Consider the following 23,892-nt stretch of genomic DNA (forward strand, 5'->3'; position numbering starts at 1 on the left):
AGTGACCAGGTGAGGGGAAACGATCCTTCTCCTGTCACTCTTCCTCTCCCAGTTTTGAAATCATTCTTTCCCCACCACCGCCACCCTCACGTCCTTCCCCTCCCCTCCCCTTCTCTGCACTGAGTAAATGGAAGAGTCTCCAGGGTTTTCTTCTGCTTCTCGCCCTGGACTGGAGAAGTGAGGGGACATCTCTCTATCCTCATCCATCTCTATCTCACTCCATCCATACCAGAAAGGATTTGAGACGCTGCAATGTGTTTTCATCCTCTTGACACTGCAACCACTTGATACTATGCAACGCATAGGGAGAGGGCTTTGCAAAATGGATTTGTGCGATTTTAAAGGATTTTTTCTCTAATAAGAATCGCATTGCACACAAATATGACTAAATCCCCTATTTGGTAAATCTTTCTTCCCCCCACCCCTCCTCTTTGGGTTCCCTCCCGCCCACCCCCACCCCTTCAGAGGAGCAAGCACAGGGAGCTGATGACGGACCCATTAATCCCTTCTTCAATGCATCAAAAGAAGCCGAAGGGCTGGAAATCGCTGGGCTCGGAGTCCTGCAGGAAATGCTTCGATCTGCTTTTGGTTTTGTATGAAACTGGTGACTAGGGGCTCGGTTCGCCCCGCCGCCGCCCGCCGGCACCTGGATGCGCGGGTCGCCGCCGCCGCCGCCGCCTTGCCCGCCGCCGCGATGCAACGCTTCTGGTGGTGCTGCCGGTAGCTCGGGTGCGATGGGAGCGAGCCGGCGGTGATTAGTGGAGGGCGGCGAGGGAGAGAGAGCGAGAGGAAGGGCTGCTCTGCTCTGCTGTGTGTGTGGGCTTCAGGATTTTTTTCTTCTTCTTTTCCTACTTCCATCCTCTCCCCGTCACTGGAAGTCCTCCCGTATCTAAATGGAATTAGTGGAGACCGAAGCCCCTTGTGTAAGGCACAGACATGACCCATGGGCGCAGCTTCTTTCACAGTGAGTATGTCCCTCTTCCTGCCCGCCCCCTCCCCTCCTGAGCTCAGCCGCCGCTCACGGGCTCGTACCCTCCGCTGCCTCCCCAACTCGCCTAACGGGACGCCCAGACTCCGCGCCCTGGGGGCAATCTTCCCCTACCCCCCCAAAAAAAAAACCAAAAAAACCCAAAAAACAACCGCACCATCTCCTTCCCCATCACTCTGCGGTACAGCAGAGGGAGGTAGGTATCTGTCAGCCCCACGGTCACGCTCGTGTGGGCTGGTGGCTGTCACCCAGGCGCGACGCGTCTGGTCTTTTTTGGCATGGTGGGGGTAAAGGGAGAGAGGCGACCCTCGTGCCGGCTGCGCTCCTGTGATGCCCTGGCCGGGACTCGAACCCTCATCCCCGGGGCAGCACCGAGCGCCGCGCCGGGGAAAGCCAGGGCGGGCCGGGGTCCCAGGCTGGCGGCCCCCTCGGGATAAATCCTCTCGGAGCGACACGGAGGCCGCGAAATGCGTTAATTATTCGTCGGAGACCTCGGGCTGAATGGATAGGACCCTCTCCCCTGCCACAGTTTTGCAGAGGGTCCCCTCTGCTGAAGGGGCTTGTCTGGCCCCTTAGTTTCAGCACATCACCCTACGCCCATACCTGTAAAACAACAGTGCTATGGGCAGGTATCGCTTTTCCCAAAACTCTTTGCTAGGCTAACCGTGTCCATACCAAATCATATCCTCTGAAAAGCTGCCTGGAAGAGTGATAAATCTCTTAATATACAACTTGTGATGGAAAAAAAAAAGCATGGATCCATGAAAATGCAAAGATGCGTAATCAGTGGAAATAGAAAGTGTGATTATAATTACACTCTTGATTAGGAGAGAAAAGTGGATGAGGAAGACAGAGAATGCAACAAAAATGTAGTGGAAACTTCTTCGAAATAATTCCCAAACCCGGATAATGCCAATATTGTTACAGTACTGTCAAAGCTTCCCAAGTGACAGCTTTGAATGAAAAAAGACTGTGACTGATCTCTTTGGAGTCATCATCATCATCATCATCTTCTTCTTCTTCTTCTTTATTTTTTATTTTATACCTCTGTGAGAAACACTGTTCTTTTCCCATTGTTTGAGAAAGAAAAATTCAAGGGGTTATAGAATAAAATGGACTATCTTGACTGCTTGAGTGAAAAATATTTTGTTATCTTTTCCCATAAAGCTCATAATTTTAATTACTTTCTGGCATCATACATATTTTTGTAATGGTGGTGTTAATGCTACTAAATCAAGAAGATTTTTTTTTTTCTTATTTATTTATTTATTTATTTATTTATTTATTTTAATATGGGAGAAGTATTTCACTCCAAATGCTGGATATGATATGTGCTGAAAAAAAAGCTTAGAGTCTCTTAGTCTCTTCTTATCTATTACATGTTACATTCTATTATCAGTACCATTTTGACTCCTTATTAATAATAAATACTGGCTTGCTAATGTGTAAGTGTAGCTCCCTGCTTTGGAATAACATGGCTCTGCAACTTGGAAGCACTCTTTCTAGTGGTAACAGCTGGAATTGAAAAGACCTGTGTTTTTGCTCTCATATCTGTAATAATATCCCATTAACTTGGACTGAATCTCTTTAATTCTCTGAACTTAATTTTTAACATGCAGAAAAACAGGGAAGTGTTAATAGGTAAAAATACTTGAAGGGAAGCTGTTAGAATAATATATGAATTAATTGCCCAAGAAGAAACATTTCTCATGTAGGGTTTGTTTAGCTGCTGTACCTTCCATTAGAGCTTTTATAAATTCGTGAGAAGAAAGAATGTTGGCAGCTGGCTACATATTCCAACAACAAACCACCTTAAATATTAAGAAATTAGATTTTGACTAGTGAGGATTATAGGCATAGATGCAGTATGTTCACTGCATGAAACCCAGCTAAGTAAATGAGCAACTTAGTGAATGCGTGAATCCTTCATTGCCTTCAGATTCTGACATAGCTGATGGACAGAGTCCCAGCTAGGATGTATTTCCAGAATCTATCCCTGAGGAGAGTAAAGGCATGAATGGTTGGATAGCATCCAGATCTGAGCAGAAGATGTAATGTTCTCACTGAATGCCCATGACACAGAAGAGTTTTTAGCCACCAGATCTGCCAATATCCGTCTCTGTTAGCTGGGGGATTCAAAAAGACACGGGGACTGTGAGCCTGACCAAGAAATAGTGAATATGCTGCCAAGCCTTCATTTTCCCAGCACTACGACCTTTACCTCTTTAATAAGTTAGCCATCATCCAGAGCTAAAGCCCTCTGTCATACAGGAAGAGGCATAGAAATAGAGATCTCCATGTTATCAGAATTTGGGAAATACAAAGAGACTTGTTTCCTTCAAGGTAAAAATTGCACACAATTTGCAGTAAAAAAAGCTGGAAAGTATGCAAGCACCATCTTCAAAAGGACCATTTGGGTACCTTCGTAGTAGCTCTTGATGATTTTTGGCATCTCTTGGAGATAAGAAGAAGAAAATATGTCTTTCAACTACATTTATTAAAGATTACAGGTCCATCAATTCCTTGTCATAGTCAACAATACAAATGGCAGCAGATCAATTCAAAATACTCAGGATAAATAAGGAACTTCATCTCCACTTTAACTTTAGTGCAGTCTGAGTGCTATGTCTGGGCTTTATGCCAAACTATCTGGGGTCAAAATTCTGAGCATTCCAGGAACTCATGTACCTGTTCTTTCATGCTCTTGCTATCCCACTTTCTCCAATAGCCAAACTGGCTATTGGACTTAGGAGATGGGAGAAAGATATGATTACCATCAGTGCATGTCTGCTTCATCAGGTAGCTATCCAGTCATTTTGGTCTTCCAAACCAGCCTCTTTGCTATTGATCTGAACTTTTCCCTCTTAGCCTTAACACCCAGAAACTCAAGAATTATCTGCAGTTAAAATCCACATTTGCTCCCAAGCCCCAGCTGTATTGGTATGGTTGGAAACAGGAGATTTTTGTTTGTAAAATAGACTGCAAATTCACTGCAGCATAAAGCAACATACCCTTGTCTGGTCAAACAAACTAGTGTAATGAGACTGTTAAGCACACACAATAATTTATTTCACCAAAGGTTTGCATATACCTCAATGGAAAAAGACAACCCTTCACTTTTTTCATAGCTTATGAAAGTACTTATTTTCAAATATTATTATGCCATGGCAAGGGGCCTAAGTGAGACCAGTGGCACTGAACCTTAGTAGGTCTTTGTCTATAAATACAGCCTTTTTTATTATTATTACTGAACCAACTGATGATTATATAAATATAAATATTGGTAAAATGTTTTCTTCTAATATTATTTTTTTTTTAAAAGAGGGAAACATCAATGCTTGAAAATTTTGTTTTAAGCCAAAAACTTCTCTTAATTTGGATACATTCACAGAGATAAATACATAGGCAGATCAAAAAAAAAATAATAATAATAAAAAAAATAAAAATCCAAGTAAATGAAACATCGGTTTTGTACAGTAATTTAATTTATATCCTTTTGCTTACAGTTGATTTGTTTGCTGGCCATATCACACTGTTATATCATCTAATGTATATTTCTCTTTCAGTTGTAGCAAGTCTAATCATCCTACATTTGTCTGGGGCAACCAAAAAAGGAACAGGTATGTAAATTTCAGACATTTTTTCAGACATCATATTAAAGCCCGAAGTGAGTTAGTGACCTGATCCATGGCTATATCTAATTAAAGGCTTAGCCTGACTCTTGCAAAGGCTGTAAACTTCTCCCCCCCCCCCGCCCCCCCCCCCCCCCCCCGCCCCGTCCTTCCAGATTGACATGTTCAGATTGGGTACTGAGCTGTCTAATCTTAAAGTCTTTTTGATTGTTGAAGTAGAATTCAAAATCTGAAATTAGGTATCCTGGCTTCTTGTGCAGTTTTGAGTATAGAAAAAGGTTCTTGAAAACCCTGGATGTTAAGTGTGGTGACAGCCATGCAGGGAGAGATGATAAGCACAGTGTGTGTCTGAATTTGTGTCTGCATGCTCAGTCCCTGCAGGCTTGAATTCATTTTAGGAAATTAAGATCCACACCGTCCTTAGTTTGGATACAGACCATGAAGAAAGAGAAATGTATGCAGAGTACAAGGCAAATCTCTTGTGGTTAAAATCATCCTTAGAAGTTTCAGGACAGGAAGAATTATCCTGTATCCGTTTGCATTGATCATAAGAGCAAACAACTCATCTCTGAACATGAGAGGCTAAAGTTAGCTAGAACAGTTAGATATAGGCACCTGATTTGGAGCAACACATAGGAGGCCTTACCCAGGAGGCCTGGGTAAGGTCTGGAAATTTCTACCCTTCCTAGAACCTACTATCCATCAAGCCTAATTTTTTTCCTCCAACAAATCCATTTTATTTTAGCTTACTAGTTAAAGTACAATGTTCAAGAAGTGATTCTTCATCTCCTTCAACCTGAAAAGATTCAAAGCTTCATGTCCAGGCTCTCAGAGAGTGTGCTGAAAGGAATGCAAGAGTTTCAGGGCTAGGAAGAAAGCAGATGAAAAGGTCTGATTCTCTTTTCTGATGACTCACCTAGGAAGAGGAAAGTTCTGGGTTGTGATTTGTGACCCCAGAGCTAATTATTAATTCTACAGCAAACAGCAAAATAAAAATAAAGAATATTTTTGAATCAGAATCCAGGATTTCCTCCATCCATCTCTGTCAGGTGAATCTAGAGTCAAGCCACAGTAAAATAAAAACAGTTCTTACATTCTATCAGTATGATGTGATTTATTTTTTTTTTTCTTGATTTTGTGACTGACGTATTTTGGTATTACAGCTTGTATCTTGCTGACAAGGCACATGTTTGAGTCTTTTGAGATATGTGAGTGGGAAACTCATGTTTCCCATTCTTGAGCACATGTTTTTCTTACAAGGTTGTTATTTAAAAAGCAATATAAGTACTACTTCCCCTAGACATCCAAGCCTCTTCTTTGTTTAAAAAAACCTATGTTTTCAATGAGAATTATAGGTTCATATCCTTAAAGCACTGACTCATTCCCCTCCAGATCAATGATCATACAGTCTAAACAGAAAAAAGCTGAGACCACCAAGAGAAGAAACTCTTTTATTCTGTAAGAGAGTTCAAAGCTTCATAGGGACATAACAACAGTTAACTATATAATACTTAATGTGATCATTTCACAGAAAAGCAGACTACTGCCGAAGGACAGAAACCAGTGCAGTGCGGAACTTGGACAAAATATGCAGAAGGAGGCATCTTCACTTCTCCCAATTATCCCAACAAATATCCTCCTGACAGAGAGTGTGTCTACATTATTGAAGGTGACCAACAAAATAATCTTTGTATTCTATCTTCAACTGATTCAAAAATGTATTTTACTTTGCTATATGTAAACAGTAGGTAAAGCCTGTAAGATCATGATCAATCTTTTCAAGAAGCAAGGTTTAGAAAAGCTTTTCCTTTCTTTTCCTTTCCTTGCCTTGCCTTGCCTTGCCTTGCCTTGCCCTTTCCTTTAAATAAGTTGCATTACATACTAAGAAATACTTGCAAATACTAGATTTGTTTTCTGATACTACTAATAAATTATCTCATGTAAGTATGCAGGAGTTCCTTAGTGATAAACAGTATAATTATTTCAGTATTTTCAGAGAATGTATAGAATCTAAAATGCTGTAACATGGCAGAAGACAGAATATTTAGAAATGAATAAAAGGAGTGAGGAAAAACAAACAAACAACAACAACAACAAAAGCTAAATCCATGTCTTTTGTATATAGTAGTCAAATTATTCTCCCAGCCCATGAGGCTGGGAGAAAGTAAGCCTATTTCATCTTCAGAAAACTGAGGCATGGAGACATAATCTTATAATCAAAGAGAAGAGCTATGGAAACAAAATATGACCACTTTTGTAAACCCTAATCCAGTATCTTAAACCATGAGTTGTTCCTCTCATTAGTAAGAAGGTGTTTGAATGTTCTTTATAGTAAAGACATGTCTTTATCATATTAATTACTTGCTTATGAAAATATAGGTAATAAGCTGAAAGGTGGCTTAATACACTATTGAAATAGACTGTTTTAAAATAAATTAGAAATGTCTAAGAACAATTAATAAAGGAAATATTTAATCAAACATCTTCTGTGATGAAGGTGAAATTCCATGTTGACAAGTCTGGAGTAATGAGCAGTACAAGAAATAGCCTGAATTCAATAGACCTCTTATTATATATATATAAAACAAACAAACAAACAAAAAAAAGCAAAAAACAAAACAAAACAAAACAAAAAAAAAACAACCCAACACATAATTTCTTACAACACACTTGCTTTCTACTACTGTGTGTCCAACCATGTTCTAAAGTTTGGATTCTAACTGCATAGCTTAAAACCTGTGATAATATTAACTGCATCAATATGTAATTTGGTGAAAACCATGTATACTGCACAACATATTCAGCTCTACCTGTTTCTGTCTTCTAAAAAGATCAGGAATAGATATGTCTGAAAAAAGTCACCAAAATAAATAGAAATGTCTCAGTAACCATACTTTAAAAAGTGACTGTTTTGAAAAAAGGCAAAAAGAGACACACCAAAGAGCAAACATATGTACATATATATACACTATATATATATATAGTAGTTAGAATAACTTATTTGTTCAAATTTATACTTTTTACAACATATAGATATGACAGAAAAATATAATGAAGTGAAAAACTTTTCCTATATCTTTTATATATACTCACTGACATAAGATTTAAAGGGTTAAAAAAGATTATATATATATATATTTTTTATTTTTATTTTTTTACTAATTGCAATATCTTTGAGGCAGGATAACAGTATACGGAGTGGATAATCTTTGCTAATCCAGAACCTAAACATCTGTTAAACCTGAGCATAAACCAGAAACATATCTATATACCTATTATTCCTGTAATTAATATTGATATTTCAAAAAACTTAGAATAGCTTCTCTCTGCTGTTGAATATCTAGTAGCATACTAGGGGGACTGTTAATGTGATCCAGTATAGCATCCCCACATTCCTCTCTCCTCTTTGTATGTCTTAGATAACTCAGTGTGGCAGGTTCTGACAGCTGTGTGACCTGAATTTAAATACATATATGGATCAACAGGTTCTTTCCTGTCTGCTTGCTTTCTTTCCTTCATTTTATTTTTTGCTATCATACACAATCTACAGCAAATTCTGGTGGCTTCTCTCAAACACCATTCCTACTGACTATAAAGGACTTGAGTGAGGACTGCAGCATGTAGTTTGTTGTAACAAAATTGAATTTAATCTCAAGATACAATTTTTTCCCCTGTATTTTAGCTCATCTTAAATGTATGCAAACCTTTTATCATTTCTAAATTACTTTGGTAAAGTAAAAGAGCTGGCAAAAATTGCCATGATCATACACTGTGAGTTTCTAAAAGGGAAAAGCATTTTTGATTGCAGTGGAGCCTATACTAGCAGTCAAAGAAGATCAGCATAAGAAGATCAAACAGCTAGAACTTTCTTTTTGTTTTTCTCTCTTTGTCTCCCCCCCCCCCCCCCCCCTTTTTTTTTTTTTCCTTCTATTTTGGTAGTAATGACAATTAGCTGTTGGAACAACTAGGAATTTTGAAGTCCAGGTTGGATGCCTTTCTAAAATAAGTCCTTTAGGTCATCCAGAAGTCATAGACTCAGTACAAAAATTATTATGCTATAGAGGAGCTTCTGGTGAGTCCCATCTGCCTTTCAAAATGCATTATTTATTTATTTATTTATTTATCTATTTATTTATTTATTTATTTTGGTTCAGTCTTATTGGGCATATAGAGAATGTAGGAAATAGCTGAGTATATAACATTACGTTCCCTGTTGGCCCCAATTTTACCCTTGTTTTGAATATTCATGACTCTTACCTGGCAAAATTCACAGCTGCAAAATTCAACAACCGCAGCAGCAGCAGCAGCAGCCTTTGCCAGACTGCAGAAAATTTGGCATGTGTGCTTCAAAGAGATATATGCACAGGAGTTTCTGTAGGAACAGTTTTTGTTGGTGCTAAAAATATGTGGGGAGTGGGATAGACATAGTTTACACAATATATTTTAAGAACTGGTTTGAAAATCTGGAATCTTATATGTTTTGATTATTTATTTATTTATTTATTTTAATAGCTACAAGCTTATTTATAGGTATAGACTAGAATTGATTTATGGAGATATAAAGAAAATCTTCCACTGTATATACTTCTGGATATTTAAAGTTAGCTCTCTTGAAGGTCTTCCATATTTTTGACTTAAGGTCATTAAACACCTTATTTCTAGACATTTCACTGTATGAAAAATCTCATGTCAAAGTCCTCTGGTATTTCTTAGTGATTTTTGTGTCCAAATAGTGTTCATTAAAATGAGGAAAGAATCTTCTTTTAGAAGGAGGTTATAAGTGATTTACTTGTCAGTAATAGCCAAACAACCAGAAATATCAAGGACTATCAGTTCTGTACAGCCCTGATAGATGTGGGCAGGGGTTGAGTTCAGTGTCTCATTTCCATGCAGTTGCATAAATTAAAACAGATATTTTTGCTTAACTTCAGCTGTCAGTTATGCAGACCTACAGGCTGATCAGAACTAAAACCTTAATTGCATGTTTGTTGCTGAAAATGTTCTTCTGAAAGTTGGAACCCAATGTCTTTTATTTTCATTGAATATAAAATCTCAAGATAGCACTTGTGTAAGATAATTAGATGAAAAAGATGACAAGACATGTAAGCATTAAGAAGTCTTTCCATGGTATTAAACATCTTTGAAGAAAGATAATTAGAAGCTAAATATGGAAAATTTTAATATTTGAAGTACAATCACTTTATGAGATAGCTTCAACATATTTAATTTGGACTTTATAACATCTTTTTTTCTGACATAGTAACCACCAAAAAAATTTTTTGAAGATGTGAATATGATTTACCTGTTAATGAGGATATCAGAAGTTACCACTTTACCCCTTCTTTTCTGATTAGATGTCCAGATACTGCTCCAGTGTGGAAGAGATATATATTCTCTTTTTACTGTTGTGGTGGCTGCTGGTTGTTTACTCTTTTGTTTTATTATTTTATTTTATTTTATTTTATTTTATTTTATTATTTTATTTTATTTTATTTTATTTTATTTTATTTTATTTTATTTTATTTTATTTTATTTTATTTTATTTTATTTTATTTTATTTTTTGTAGTTATACATTATTCTTAGTCATCATTCTGTACTTTTTATTGCTTTATTTCCGTAAGTTTTAAATTTGTACACAAAATTTGAAGGCAAAACGGTGGCATGAGATGTGTTCATACAATGCCTGCTTGCTTCAACTCACTTATAGCAAAGAAACCCTTTGTAAAAGTCAGAGTATAACTCTAAAAAGACACCTTTTTGGCTAAATGACAGCTAAAGTTGGGAATCTTAATCATGTTTTCTTCCCTTACTGTCATTTTCAGGAAGATCTGAATCACTTAGGTAGATTATTGCAACCAAAACATTTAATTTTTTACTCTAAGATGAAGCATGGAAGTGTATTTGAAAGCACATAGTGGAAAGGTAGCATGGATGCTTGCACAGTATTCCATTCTATCTTTGCCCAATATTCTGTAATGACCACAGTCACTGAAAATACAGAAACACAAAATATTACATTCCCCAGATGAGTTATGAGAAAGAACCTAGAACCATTTGGGCTAGTGTGCAGAGCAGGCTGGGACATGGGCTGTACCTGTGCTAATAATAAAACTTAAGTCAGGCCTAAGACTGATTGGCACAATCCAACATCCTTTCACCTTCCTAGTGAATAGTACATACCCAAACTAGTTGTGAATAGTCCTTGACCAATGAGGACCACTACATCATGCCTAAGACAGTTTTTGGCAGTTCTGAATGGCATGGGACAAAATCATGCCAGGAGGTGTTTTTAATGGTTGAAGGAATAAGGACAGTCAGTGGCTCAGCCCCCAGCCTTATTTTATTTAGCAGTGGAGAAGCAGTGCTGATGGACTATCAATACTCCATTGTTCCAGTGTTGCAGACTGAATCCATGGGAGACCTGGCGAAAAGTAAAAACTTCCTCGAACTCTCCTTGAACTGATGTGATTTTCTGTGATCCTTTAACAAGAACTGAGCTTGACTAGAATAAGCCTTATCTTGACTTTGTTGAAAAATAAATAAAAATAGAAGAGAGTATGCTATGGCAAAAAGTTGATCGTAAAACTAGTTTGCAATGTGAGATTCAGAGTTCTGTATGGATACTACAAAAATTGCATAGTCTTTACCAGGCCATACTTCTACTGAGTCAGTTGATTTTATGCTTAAGTTTGTACAACCGAGTTTCATTTACCTTTTTACAAGTCCTTTTACAAGAACTTCTTTTATATTATAGTGAGATTATAATGGACTTGAAGTTTCCTTTTCAACAACAACAACAACAAAACCTATATGATATGTATGACTCAGAGGGGGCCTTACGCCCATTCTTACCATATGTTGAGTTTTGGGTTCAAGCAAGGCTTGCTAAGTATTTAACTTGCTTGCTTTAGCTAGGCTTGCCCTGGTAAGCCTTAGTATAAAATGGAATAGTGAGACCTAACACCGATAGTTTAATGAGAACAAATGTGTTATGTTAATGGTATATACACAAGAACAATGGGAAAGGTCATTTTTGAAGCAGGTATCTTCTTGTTGCCATGGAAAGCAGAGGAATTATATGCTGTGTTAAGATGCTGTTTGACACTAACAACACTAGTGGAATTAATATTCATATCTAGTTTGCAACATTAACAAATTAAAATAAATCTTTAAGTAGGATAGTAACATTGTATTTTGGATAGTGAGTATATAAAACTTACAAGTCTTAATAAGAATTCTCAAGTTTACCCAAAGTGTTACTCTGTTGGAGTTTCTGATACTTAACTCTACAGTCCCTAGATGAATGATGAATAGATCTCAACAAGTCTCTTTACATGAATAGGGGCATAAAAAATGTGATCACAGACTGAAAGGTGATGATTGCTTTCTTCTCCCCTAGTATTTTTTTTAGTTAAGTTTAAAATAATATTTATTGTAAATATATGACACCAAGAGTAGAAACATCTGAAAAAAATAATTAATGATATCTTCCAGTTATTCAGACTATTACTATAATCTAAAAGATGTATTTCTGTATTTAAACCTCACCCAAGGTGGCATTAATTGTCTTTACAAACTTTATTGTCTGATTTTATTTTTCTTTCACTTTCAAAATAGTTTAATTTCCAGGAATTGTGAATTTCATATAATTCCATATAAAGTTTTAAGTTTTTATTTTTCTATTAAACTTGTATGGACACAAAGATCACAGGATGAAAGCATTACAGAGAAATATATATAACTCAATTACCTACAATGTCATGTAAATAACAGTGGGCCAATAGTAAGTACTTTCCTAATTATGAACTTGTTCAATTTTATAACAGTAGGTAAGGAGTTTGATTTTTTTTTTCTATGTTAAATATTTCAATAAATAGAAATCACACAAACATATTAAAATTAGAAGTAAAACTATTAAAAATATTTTTTCTTTTCAAGCAACCTGTGTAATTAATTTCAGAGTTAACTCTTCAGAATCTTATAAAATGAGCCTGTCAATTTATATGATAGTTGCAAGAGGGAGGTGTCAGATCTTATGTAAGAGTATAAGGTTTACCTTGTATCCACTTGTTTTGTTCATTTTAATTGTTCTCAATTATGAGAACAGGAGCTCATCCCAAAAGATTCATTTTCAACCATTTAAAAATGTATATTTTCAGGCCATGTTGATCATTTTCTCACTGTTCCTGAAGTAAGAAATAAAAGGATATTTGGCTGCCAGAGTGGCAGTAGTTGCCATGTTAAGCTTGGAGTTTGATCTTGTATATTTTAATGTGAAAAAAACTGATAACTTGGGCAAAGCTCGTAGAAATTTCAGTCTCTTCTAATATTTGGAAAGTGTATGATCCCATGAGAGGCGGAGGATGCAGTGACACAACAAACCTTTGTCTTAGCAGAAAACATTATTAGAAGAAAAAAGGATATTACACCAAGATCTGTACACATAATACATTTTTAGCTATGGACAGGATTCAATGCAGGAGTACATACCCCAGGGATTCTGCATCTTAAAATTTCTAGGCAAAACTATGATTTCATCCTTTTAACAAAATGCTGTAGTTCAAACAATAAGAGTTTTGCTTTTTACACAAAATGACAAGCAAATCTTGTTTTTGAGATCATTGTGACTACTACTAGCCTATGAATACTGGTACTAAGCTATGAATAATATAAATTATTATTGTTGTTGTTGTTGTTGTTGTTGTCTGAGGTGACTATTATAAGTTTCTTCAAGTTTTTTTTTTTTTTTTTTTTTTAAGAGTATTCTTTACTCTTAGTTAATTTTGCTTCATTCTTATTGTTAAATGAAATTTCACTTCACTATTCCTAGGACATAAATGAGATGATTATACTCAAGCTAGTCATTGACTGCTATACATATAAGAACAGAGTGCTTAGTCCTATAGCACAGTTCCCACCAGACTTTTCTTCATTAGGTTAAAAAGTATTCTGATTAACTTTTCCCCTCAAAACAATGTATGTATGTGGTTTTCCACATACATAAGATCCTTTGAAAGATTTTGTGCTTGAACCAATTCTTCCAAGGCTGTATGTTGTTTTACATCATACATATCTCTTTTAGTTTCACTAAAAACTACTATCATAAGCACTTCTAAAAGAAGAACAGATGAGTAAGCATATGATGCAAAATCTTAAAAAAAAAAAAAAAAAAATTTAAATATTGTACTAATTTTCAAAAACAGAATATACTTTTTTAAGGAAAAAGTTGATGCATACGTTAAGATTCATAAAAATATATATTTGATACTCTTAATTTTGTTTCAGATTTTAAGGATTTTGGTTCAGTAAATAATTTCATTTTCTTTTAATTTCTAGCTGCCCCTAGACAATGCATTGAACTACACTTTGATGAAAAATATTCCATAGAACCTTCTTGGGAGTGTAAATTTGACCACATTGAAGTACGAGATGGACCTTTTGGCTTTTCCCCAATCATTGGACGTTTCTGTGGACAGCAAAATCCACCTATGATAAAATCCAGTGGCAGATTTCTGTGGATTAAATTTTTTGCTGATGGTGAGCTGGAATCTATGGGGTTTTCTGCTCGATATAATTTTACACCTGGTGAGTACAAAACATCATACTTTTTAATAGAAAAATCTTAGTGTAGTAACTTTGTTAATGATGTATAATTGTGCCATTGTAATTAATATTAATGAGGACTATATTTAATATCAAAGAAAGTATTCATAGATAGGAAAATGGTATAAGGTATATATCTTTTACATAACTAGTAAGGCTAATTCAAGGAAGAAAATTTCAATACAGTTTTGTCTAAGATTGTACAATTATTCCCTTTTTGTCAATTTTTAAACTCAATTCATTAAAGTAAGGTAATATTCTTAGGCAAACTTTCCGTTCTTTTTTTCCTCCACTTATTAACAAAAGATTGCTGATCTTAGTTTTCATTTTTGGCTGAAGCTACAATATATTGCACTGCACTGCTGTATTTGACGTAGTTCTGTACTTTCTTGTTTTGAGTGATGAGTCATACCTTAATATAGCCTACTCCAGAGCACTATAATTATTATGTAATTTTGTCAATTATGTCACTATTGTTTCAACTGTTGTGTTAGGTGGAATATTTTTTAGAATATCTACTAAAATTAACTGGCTCAACATTCTGCTTTCTAAATTATTCCACTAGCACTATAGAAGATACCAGGACTACTTGAGTGTTCCTTTCTGTGGCCTTCTCTGATGCAAGAAAAATTCTTATAAAATTACACAGGGTAGTTCAATGTTCTTTTTAGTAAAATATACTGTATTCCACAGGAAAAACATATTTAGAAGATTTAAAGAGCAACAAAACACAGAATTTCTTTAGAGAATGATGTGATAGCCATATATATATCTGAATAGAAATATCTATTGTAAATGCAAAGACAATAGATGAAATTGTATTTTTTCCACACATTTGTCAGTGGGTTTTTGTCATTTTCCTCACCATCTTCCCCCAGAATTCTTTGCTTTAGATTTCATGTCCTTGTTTCAAAGCATTATGAGTGAAAAGATGTTCATAGCAGGACCTAAAGTTTCTTCCAAATAAAAAACTCCCAGGTGAAAAACAACTTAATGCACCATGTTTTATCAGCATTCCTTTTCTCCTGAAGTAAGGTGGTTTTCTACACTGAGATCAATTTTTTTTTGTATCTATATTACTGTAGCAGTATCAATTATTCCCAACTTCAGATGCAGTAGTTATCTCTTATATTATTATTATTTTATCTCTTCCTCCCTTTTTCCTCCCTTCCTTCCACTTCCTTTCTTCTTCCTCCTCAGCACTTCCTCTTCCTCCTTTCTTCTTCCTGATAGCTTGAAAGCTATGTAAATGGTAAATTTACATGTGGTAAAGGGCTTCTATGAATATTTGCCAGAATGAGGATATGATTAATTTTACAAGTGCAAAGCAGCATTTATACCTCCTTAATCACCAATAATAGGATGAAGCTATCTTTCTAGATGAATTGCTTGACCAGCTGTTTATTAGGTGGAATGGATTAGGCCTGACATTTTGAGATCCACTGTCCAAAGGTTTGCAGTGAAAAGGATGACTGTCAACTCATCAAAGAGTGACAGCTTTCAGAAATGTGTAACGGTAGCAGAGAGGCATTGGATCCAGATATTATCACCTAAACCATCTGGATCCATTTTGGTAGTGACTACTTCTGAAATTAAACTATTTGCATAGAAAATATCAGAAGAAAATTTTCAGCTAACCTCTCTTTAAAAAAAAAATAAATCAATAATATGACCAAAAAAAAAAAAAAAAGAATTCTGGAACTTTTCTGTCCAGAGCAGCTGATGCTCAGGGAGATGCAGTTTGTTGCCTCCATCTCACTAAGTGCAAGCAACAAACTCCATCTAACTGCAGTCCTAACTGTAGGAGGCTTCCTCCATCCTGGTGGTGAAAACAATAGAGGTGTCTGTTTAGTACCATTAGTCTTTGATGGTCCCCACCTGAGTGGTCGTGACATACTGCTGAAAAGTTCCTCAACTGCTACCTTTGCCGGTGGTATCTTGACCAAGGCTTTTGCTTGTTGATAAAAAGAAATGTGATGTTGAGTGTGGCTGTGTGTGTAAGTATGACAATTTAAAAAATAAGTAAGTAAATTTGACTAAATTGAAGCTGCAACCATTTATTACTATTTGGCTGGTACACAGAGAAACAGGAAAAGAAATTATTTACTATGTCTTCAGGGTGTACAAAAACAGCTAACTAGATGAAATTAGAAGAAAAAGATCAATTAGTGTAACTGGACAAATGTTCCAATGAAGAACTATTAGTCTGTGCATAAGGAAAGAGCCCTGTCACCTGGGGCTTTTTAAAACTAGTTAGCATTAAGTCCTAAAAAATAAATTATATAGAAGAATTCTAAGGAATAGAGCATTATTTTGCATTTACTAAGCCTTTTCTGTTTCATAATTTCTTTGACCTCTTGAAGTTTAAATTGTCAAAGTCCTAGACTCTGTGCAAAGATTGAGCTTCATCAACCAAAGCAAAACACCAGTGGAATTTCAGAAGTCTCTCAACAGGTTGGGATCTCAGGCATCTTGAGACAAGCATCACTGTCTTGTCATAAGCTCTATTCTGTTTAAATAGAACAGTACTTAATTTTCTCAAAGCACTTTCAGCACTCTGAAAGATGAAATCTAGCAGAACAAATGACTTCAATGACAAATAATTCCAGAACTCCACACAAAAACAAAACAAACCCTCTAAATAAGAGAAATAGAGAGAGAAATAGAGAAAAGATTCTATTTATGTTTTCATTTTTATAAGTCTTATGGTTAAGCAAAACATGTTTGAATAAAGCTGTATGTATGGAATCTCGCTTGAATATTTTTAATGTAAGGGAAGGACTTGTCTTTTTCTTTTATGTTATTCTTGGTAAATACCAGTAATAACAACATGTAATCTGGAAGTAAAATAAAGTTTCCAATATTTTGTATATGTGAAAGTTTAAAAGTCTCAGATATGATAGAAAGAACATCTCAGACTACAATATTTTCAGGTTGTTCCTTGTTCATTCTGAATAAAAATCAGATTGGCTAGGGAAAGACAACACAAAATGAATCACATGTTAAATGTCCCTTGCTCTTGTTTCATCACTTTCAGGATCATTGTAAGGCCTATAGCACAAATTTCATTTCACATCTCTGTGTCCTTGTATTCCATCTGTTATCCTCATTTCTCCTAAAAAGTTAGTGTCAAGAGCATTTTCTGAAATGATGTTGATTCACTGTTTTGTCTAGTCCAGTCTTTCTGTTTCGAATACTACTTCAATGGGACTTATTCTTGAAAACAATTCTTCATGATTAATTTTTTTTTTTTAGTGTAGACAAGGATTCAGACAGAGAGAGGACATTTATTTGGGCTGTGTTACTCAGCTCGAATAATCAGATTTTTGTTTATCCCAGTCCCTGATTTTGCAGGACAGTGGCTTAAGATAGCACATCATTACTTGCAGTTCCATCATTTAATAGAAACCATCTGTGTTTTTATTTAGCCTCATTAATATAAAGCTCAGTCAGTAATGCTTTCTGTTCAACTGCCTGATAATGGAAAAGTAAGAAACAAACAAACAAACTTTATACTCTTATGTACTGAAAAGTGGGGCATAAAACTGTCTAAGCAGAACAATGGTACTTTTACTTTAACATTGTACTGGTACAAGTAGCTGTAGAAAGTCAGAATATTACAATAATAACATCACCATGGACAGCAAAAAAACAAACAAACAAAAAACAAACAAACAAACAAAATACAAGCAAAATTCACCCTGACTGAAATTCACCCTGACTGGGGAAGATCCATATTTTAGGACTGATGAAAAATCAGTATTATAGGTGTACTGAATTCAACTGCAGTTTGAAAGAAGTTAGATAAGATATTGTCAAGTCATTTTGGCACCTAATGTCCAAGTCCTGTCTTGGACTTGTATATTTAAGCCTCCCAGCCATCTGGGACAGGTGAAAAATATTTGTAAGGGCTTGCTCACCTGCTTTTATTTTATTTTATTTTATTTTATTTGTTTTGTTTTGTTTTGTTGTTTTACTTTATTTTATTTTATTTTATTTTATTTGTTTTATTTATTTTTTTTCCATTTCTCTTCAGAGTGATGAAATGGTCTCTTTGCTTTTGATGAAAAATGGTCTCATTGCTTTCAAGTTAACTTCTGTGACAAAAATTATTAGCTAATCTGTAATCCATTTATGTTTTCTGAACAATTAACCAGTCGTATATGTGACTCTGAATGTGTCAGTCTTATCCTTTGGGATAAGAGCTGGTTTGAAATCAGTGAAATGACTCGTTATAACCTTTTCTTTAAGCTTTTGAGCTGGAACAATATTTTTTATTTGTTTGTTTATTTTGTTTGAGTTTTTTATTTACTCAGGTTTCTAGTCCTCAGCACTTCAAATTGCTACAAGCAGCTTCTTTGAGTTATGAATTTTTAATGTATCCATACAAGTGTGCAACAATCAGGCACTACATTGCTGTTTATAATAAATGTATTAGGACTTCTGGTCTTGTGAATAAGAATGAATTTCACTGTAGCATTTAGGATGATGAATTTTCTTGTTACAATCACAATCATGATTGGCTACATAAATGTTGTCTTTTCAAGGGAATTTGCTTTGCTCTGTGCTACAGACGCCATTAACTTCTATGAACTGTAGGCTTACATCCAGAGTATTTCAGTACCATGCGTATCAGAAGGTAATGGAGTAATATGTTTATTTTAAATGTCAAGCTAAAAAGGATTTATTTCATAGAGCAAATGAGTGTATATAAGATCTTACAGGATTCTCATATTCCATATTACCTTTTTATCACATCCTTATTTTATTTTATTTTATTTTATTTTATTTTATTTTATTTTATTTTATTTTATTTTATTTTATATTTTATTTTATTTTCTACAATACCCAAAAGACAATTACTGAACTTCCTGTTTTAGAAATCCTTGTATGCTGAAAGTATCACATTACCATATTATTGCTACTCTGTTTAGCCTTGCTGTAAAAACAAACAAACAAACAAACAAAAAACAATAGAAATAGAGGACATAGTTTTAAGTATTCAAATATTGCGGTGTTGGGGGGGAAAGGAGGCAGAACTATTGCAGGGTTTTCTAACAACTGCTTTCAATGAGGACATGAGAATTACTTTTGTGTTGACTGTGTATAAACATTGGAGCTAAGGGGCTTTCTAAGTCATGTAGTGTTGTCTCACATTAGGATTGTAAGCAACATGTTTCTAACTCATAGCATAAATATTCAAATTTGTCTTCCTTTATTAATGGATCTTCAAAGACTTTCATTGTTTATTTTATCTAGTTATTTTCTATATGGACATTCCTATGGAAGTCCTGTCTCAGAATCCAAATTATTATGATATCTGACTTATAATTATTCATGGTCAGTTTATGTCTTTGTTTTCTTGCACCAATATTACTTGTTGGCTTTGAAATACCTTTTTAGTTGTTTGTTTTTTGCTTGTTTGTTTGTTCCCACCAGGAGTACCTGCCACTGCAGCATAAAGATGTTAGTCATATCTTTTTTTAAGATGTCAATTTACTTGGCTGCACAAGCCAATTTCTTCTACTTGCTTTATGTTATGGACTCTTTGTTCCACTTGCCATCAGTACCACCCCACCTCCCTCCAAGAGCCTCTCTCTGTGTGTCTTCCACAATTAGCTGAACACAGACTTCTGAAGGAAGTTTACTAGGACAGTGCAATGTAGCATAAGTACAAATAATTATTTTTTACTTCCACAGCTTCTCTTGCTGTATTGTGAGCTCACCAATAAAGGTCATTATGGTGTTGCACTGTTAAATACTATTTACAGAGGAACCACACTTCCCTGACAAAGAATCTATCTTTTCGGAAGCACCTGGGAAGAAACTTTAAACTTTAACAAATTTAGATATTTAGATGTGAATTCAGAAATAGTACTAGAGAAAAAAAAAAAAAAAAAAAAAAAGAAAAGAAAGATAAAAAAAAGATTTTTAATATAAAGCTGCAGTTTTACAACATGATTCTAATTTTCAAAACAGTTTATAATATTAATTATTTCAGAAATCTAGAAAAATCTTAGAGGCGAAGTAGGATTTTCCTTCAATATTATCCTTTTCACATAATCACAGAATCATCTAGTTTGGAAGAGACCTCCAAGATCACCGAGTCCAACCTCTGACCTAATACTAACCAGTCCTCCACTAAACCACTAAGTTCTACATTTAAATGTCTTTTAAAGACCTCCAGGGATGGTGACTCAACCACTTTCCCAGGCAGCCTATTCCAATGCCTAACAACGTTTTCAGTAAAGTTCTTCCTAATATCCAATCTAAACCACCCCTGGCGCAACTTTAGCCCATCCCCCCTCATCCTGTCACCAGGCACGTGGGAGAATAGACTAATCCCCACCTTGCTACAGTCTATACTAGTCTACCTATAGAGTGTGATAAAGTCACCCCTGAGCCTTCTCTTCTCCAGGCTGAACAACCCCAGCTCCCTCAGCTGCTCCTCATAAGACTTGTTCTCCAGACCTCTCACCAGCTTTGTTGCCCTTCTCTTGACTCACTCGAGCACCTTAGTGACTTGTGACTTTTCTTATATTTTTTTCCACCTAAGGATACAGTTTTGTCTTTGCATTATTAGTACACTGAATTGGTGAGCCCCAGGTTTGGTACAGAGTGGTTAACCTTTGCTTTAAACACTGTTGCAAAGTGTTTAACCAGTGAGCCCTAGGCATTCATTTTCCTTTTCAAACATTTGTCTGTAACATTTGTGAAGCACTAGGAAATAATACAGAAAAGAAGGTATTACAGAATTTGTACTGAACAGAAAGCCTGGGTAGTCTTTTTCCACAAGTGGTTGTGGAAAGCAACGTGGTTACTATGAACATTTTCACCTATTCAGAATAACACTTGCAAAACTTATAAAACATCCTACTTGGTATTTATTATTCAAACACTTTTACACCTATTTTCTTCAGATAAAAAATTAAAAACTTCTTACTTCATATGTAGCAGGTACTGAGTTTTTGAATGCTCTTCAAAGCTGTTTCAGCAGATTTTCTAACAGTTCTACTGGGATGCATTTCTGGGTGACTCTGTTGTGGCCTCATCTTGGCACTGTTGTCTGTTGGTGACTTTGGCAATGTGAATGTGGAATTGAAGCAATTTTTCTTCTTTACTTATCAATTCCTTAAGCAGCTAAATTTTCATTTTTATGTATTGTATCTACAGGTTTCTGGGGTTTATGGCCAATAAATCTAGACAATCATCTCAGTACTTTTGTCTAATCAGTATGACTGTGGCCCTTCTGTTAGGCAGAGAAGCTATTTTCTGTTGTAGCCACAGACCTGTAAGTGGTCTGATTCTTTAGCTGTCCCTATATGAAATTATGTTTTTATGTTAGATACAAAAACATGTTTATATCACTTGTTTTCTTTCATCTATATTTGATAATTTGACATTTGCATAGGTTCAAGTAACTGTGATCTTTTATTTTTTATCATCTGTTCTTTTACTGAAGTATTTCTCAAATCTAACACCAACAAGTAAACCTCCTTATTGACATATACAGCTTTCCGTAGCAGGTTTTTGTACTCTTTGTATAGTTCTTTAATTCTCCTTAAAGAAATTGACCTTAGTAATTGACCTTAGTAAGTCCATTGTAACAAAGAAAAAGTTCTTGCCCAATAAGTAGGAGCTCTTATTCTACAAAATGTAGTCTTTGAAAAAGTCAGTCATGTTTCTGTTCCTGGAATTGAATATTTTTACAATATGCAGTGCTTAGTAAATGTGTCAAATTCAAGTATACCATCTGTCAGCTTTTAGTATGTATACTCAAAAAAAATGTTTAGCATTCATTTATTTTCTTAGGTTAGTATTTATACTTTTTGTCAAGAAATCAATCCAGAGGGCCTTTTTTTCTTACCAGTACTGAGGTGTTTTTTACTGAATGTTGTTTTGTATACTTTCAACTCCAGTGGGTATATGTTGTCATCTTAATATATATTTTCTGATATTGAGTGATATAATCAATACTGGTTTGTTTATTAGTTGTTGACTGTGCAATTCTTTCATCTTAAATATCACATTTGAGCTTCTTTGATGCCCATATCCAAAAGTAAGACTGCGCTTACATCAACTTCAGTAGAAATTTTGTCACACCTTTTATCTATGCATTTGATCTGTCTTCTCTTTCTTTCTTATGGGATATCAAAGACCTTACAATCTTCAATATATTATTATAGTGGTCTTAAGTGGTAGAGATTCTTCTGTATGAGGAATAGAAATACAAAATTATTGTGAGATAGATGGCAACTGCATGGCTATGCATGAAATTAGTGGAAAATCATGTGCTTGAATCAAGTTTCTAAATGCACAGACTTATTTCTAGCTGTTTTTCCCTTCCTCTCTCACAGTCTGTCTGTATAATTATATTCTAACTCAAGCTATTGACCAGATCTTTTTACTACATACACTTTTACCGTATATATATCCATTTCAGGATTTATGAATAAAGTCCATCTCAGTAACTGTAGCTGAAATATATAGCAAATATTAAAAAAAAAAAAAAAAAAAAAAAAAAAAAAAAAAAGATTTTAAGCAAAATTAAAAGAATACAAACTTTAAAATGAAAATTTATAATTAAGAAGTATGTGATGATGATAGTGGATTCATGTAAGTCACCTGATTATTGTGAGTCCTGTTTAATGTTTGTCAATGTTGAGTAGATTAAAGAATTTTTGTTTTGTTTTGTTTTTGTTTTTTCTTTTTTCCTTCTGATATTAATTCCCTTTGGGCAACAATATTCCTTTACAAGCACCTTCTTCAGGTCAAAAGTGTAAGGCTGAGAAAAAGTTCAGTCACCAAATATAGGATGCCACAGAGCATCCTTATTTAAAATACCAGAATCCAGAATTTGCCAGCTTCAAGTAATCTATTTCTTCAATGTCAAGGAATGTAGCTTACACTGTCTCTTGCAGGTGTCTTACAAGTTAGCTTTGAAATTGGAAAAAGAAAGAAAGAAAGGAAGGAAGGAAGGAAGGAAGGGACGGAGGGAGGGAGGGAGGGAGGAAGGAAGGAAGGAAGGAAGATAGGAAGGAAGGAAGATAGGAAGGAAGGAAGATAGGAAGGAAGGATAATTTCCATTCCTGTAAACCTTTGAAATCATCTTTACATGCCGAATGCCACTAGCTCAGCTGATGTTTTTCTTTTGCTTGGGAAAGCCAGTGAATCATCTTTGTTGAAAAAAAAATCAATTTGCACACAATTTATATTGTCGTAAGTCCAAATGTTAGGTATCATTATTTTTCTTCTCTTCAAAAAGTGTGCATTTCATTAAGACTCTTTGGCCAAATAATAATAAAGGCAACTATAATTTAACATTGTAATCCATCAAAAGTCACCAAAATTACTTTCTTATACACTCCAAATAATAATTCCAAAGAACAGTTGCTTAAGCTAGCTATATTCAAATACTGAACTGACAAGCTACTAACTCTAGTCCCAGTTTAGTAAAACACTTCAGGACAAGTCTACCTTGAAGCACATACCTAGATCTCTGGCATCTCACCATGGGTACTTAAAGGTATGTTCAAATACTGTCTTCCACATTGTCATCTGCTGACCTATGTCAAACTGAAATATTTATTTATTCCGGAGAACTGAACTACCATTTTTTCAACTCTTTTCATGAATCAAAATATGGTTTTCTACTTTTACTCAAATTA

At 35.1% G+C, this 23,892-nt stretch overlaps 1 protein-coding gene across 3 annotated transcripts in view; it reads left to right on the plus strand.

Annotated features, from left to right (window-relative positions):
- Nucleotides 1-936: 936 nt before the first annotated feature.
- Nucleotides 937-23,892, plus strand: part of NETO1 (neuropilin and tolloid like 1) — a gene marked incomplete at both ends in the record, with an annotated part of 69,790 nt that continues 46,834 nt past the window's right edge. For all 3 annotated transcript variants that reach the window (XM_084306688.1, XM_084306689.1, XM_084306690.1), the window contains 4 exons: nt 937-964; nt 4,555-4,608; nt 6,152-6,289; nt 13,958-14,206. In XM_084306688.1, the coding sequence (XP_084162814.1) occupies nt 937-964; nt 4,555-4,608; nt 6,152-6,289; nt 13,958-14,206 (469 nt within the window). The remainder of the gene's footprint in view (nt 965-4,554; nt 4,609-6,151; nt 6,290-13,957; nt 14,207-23,892) is intronic.

This window comes from Netta rufina (assembly GCF_964035555.1).
Source record: "Netta rufina genome assembly, chromosome: 2".
Lineage (NCBI taxonomy): Eukaryota > Metazoa > Chordata > Aves > Anseriformes > Anatidae > Netta > Netta rufina.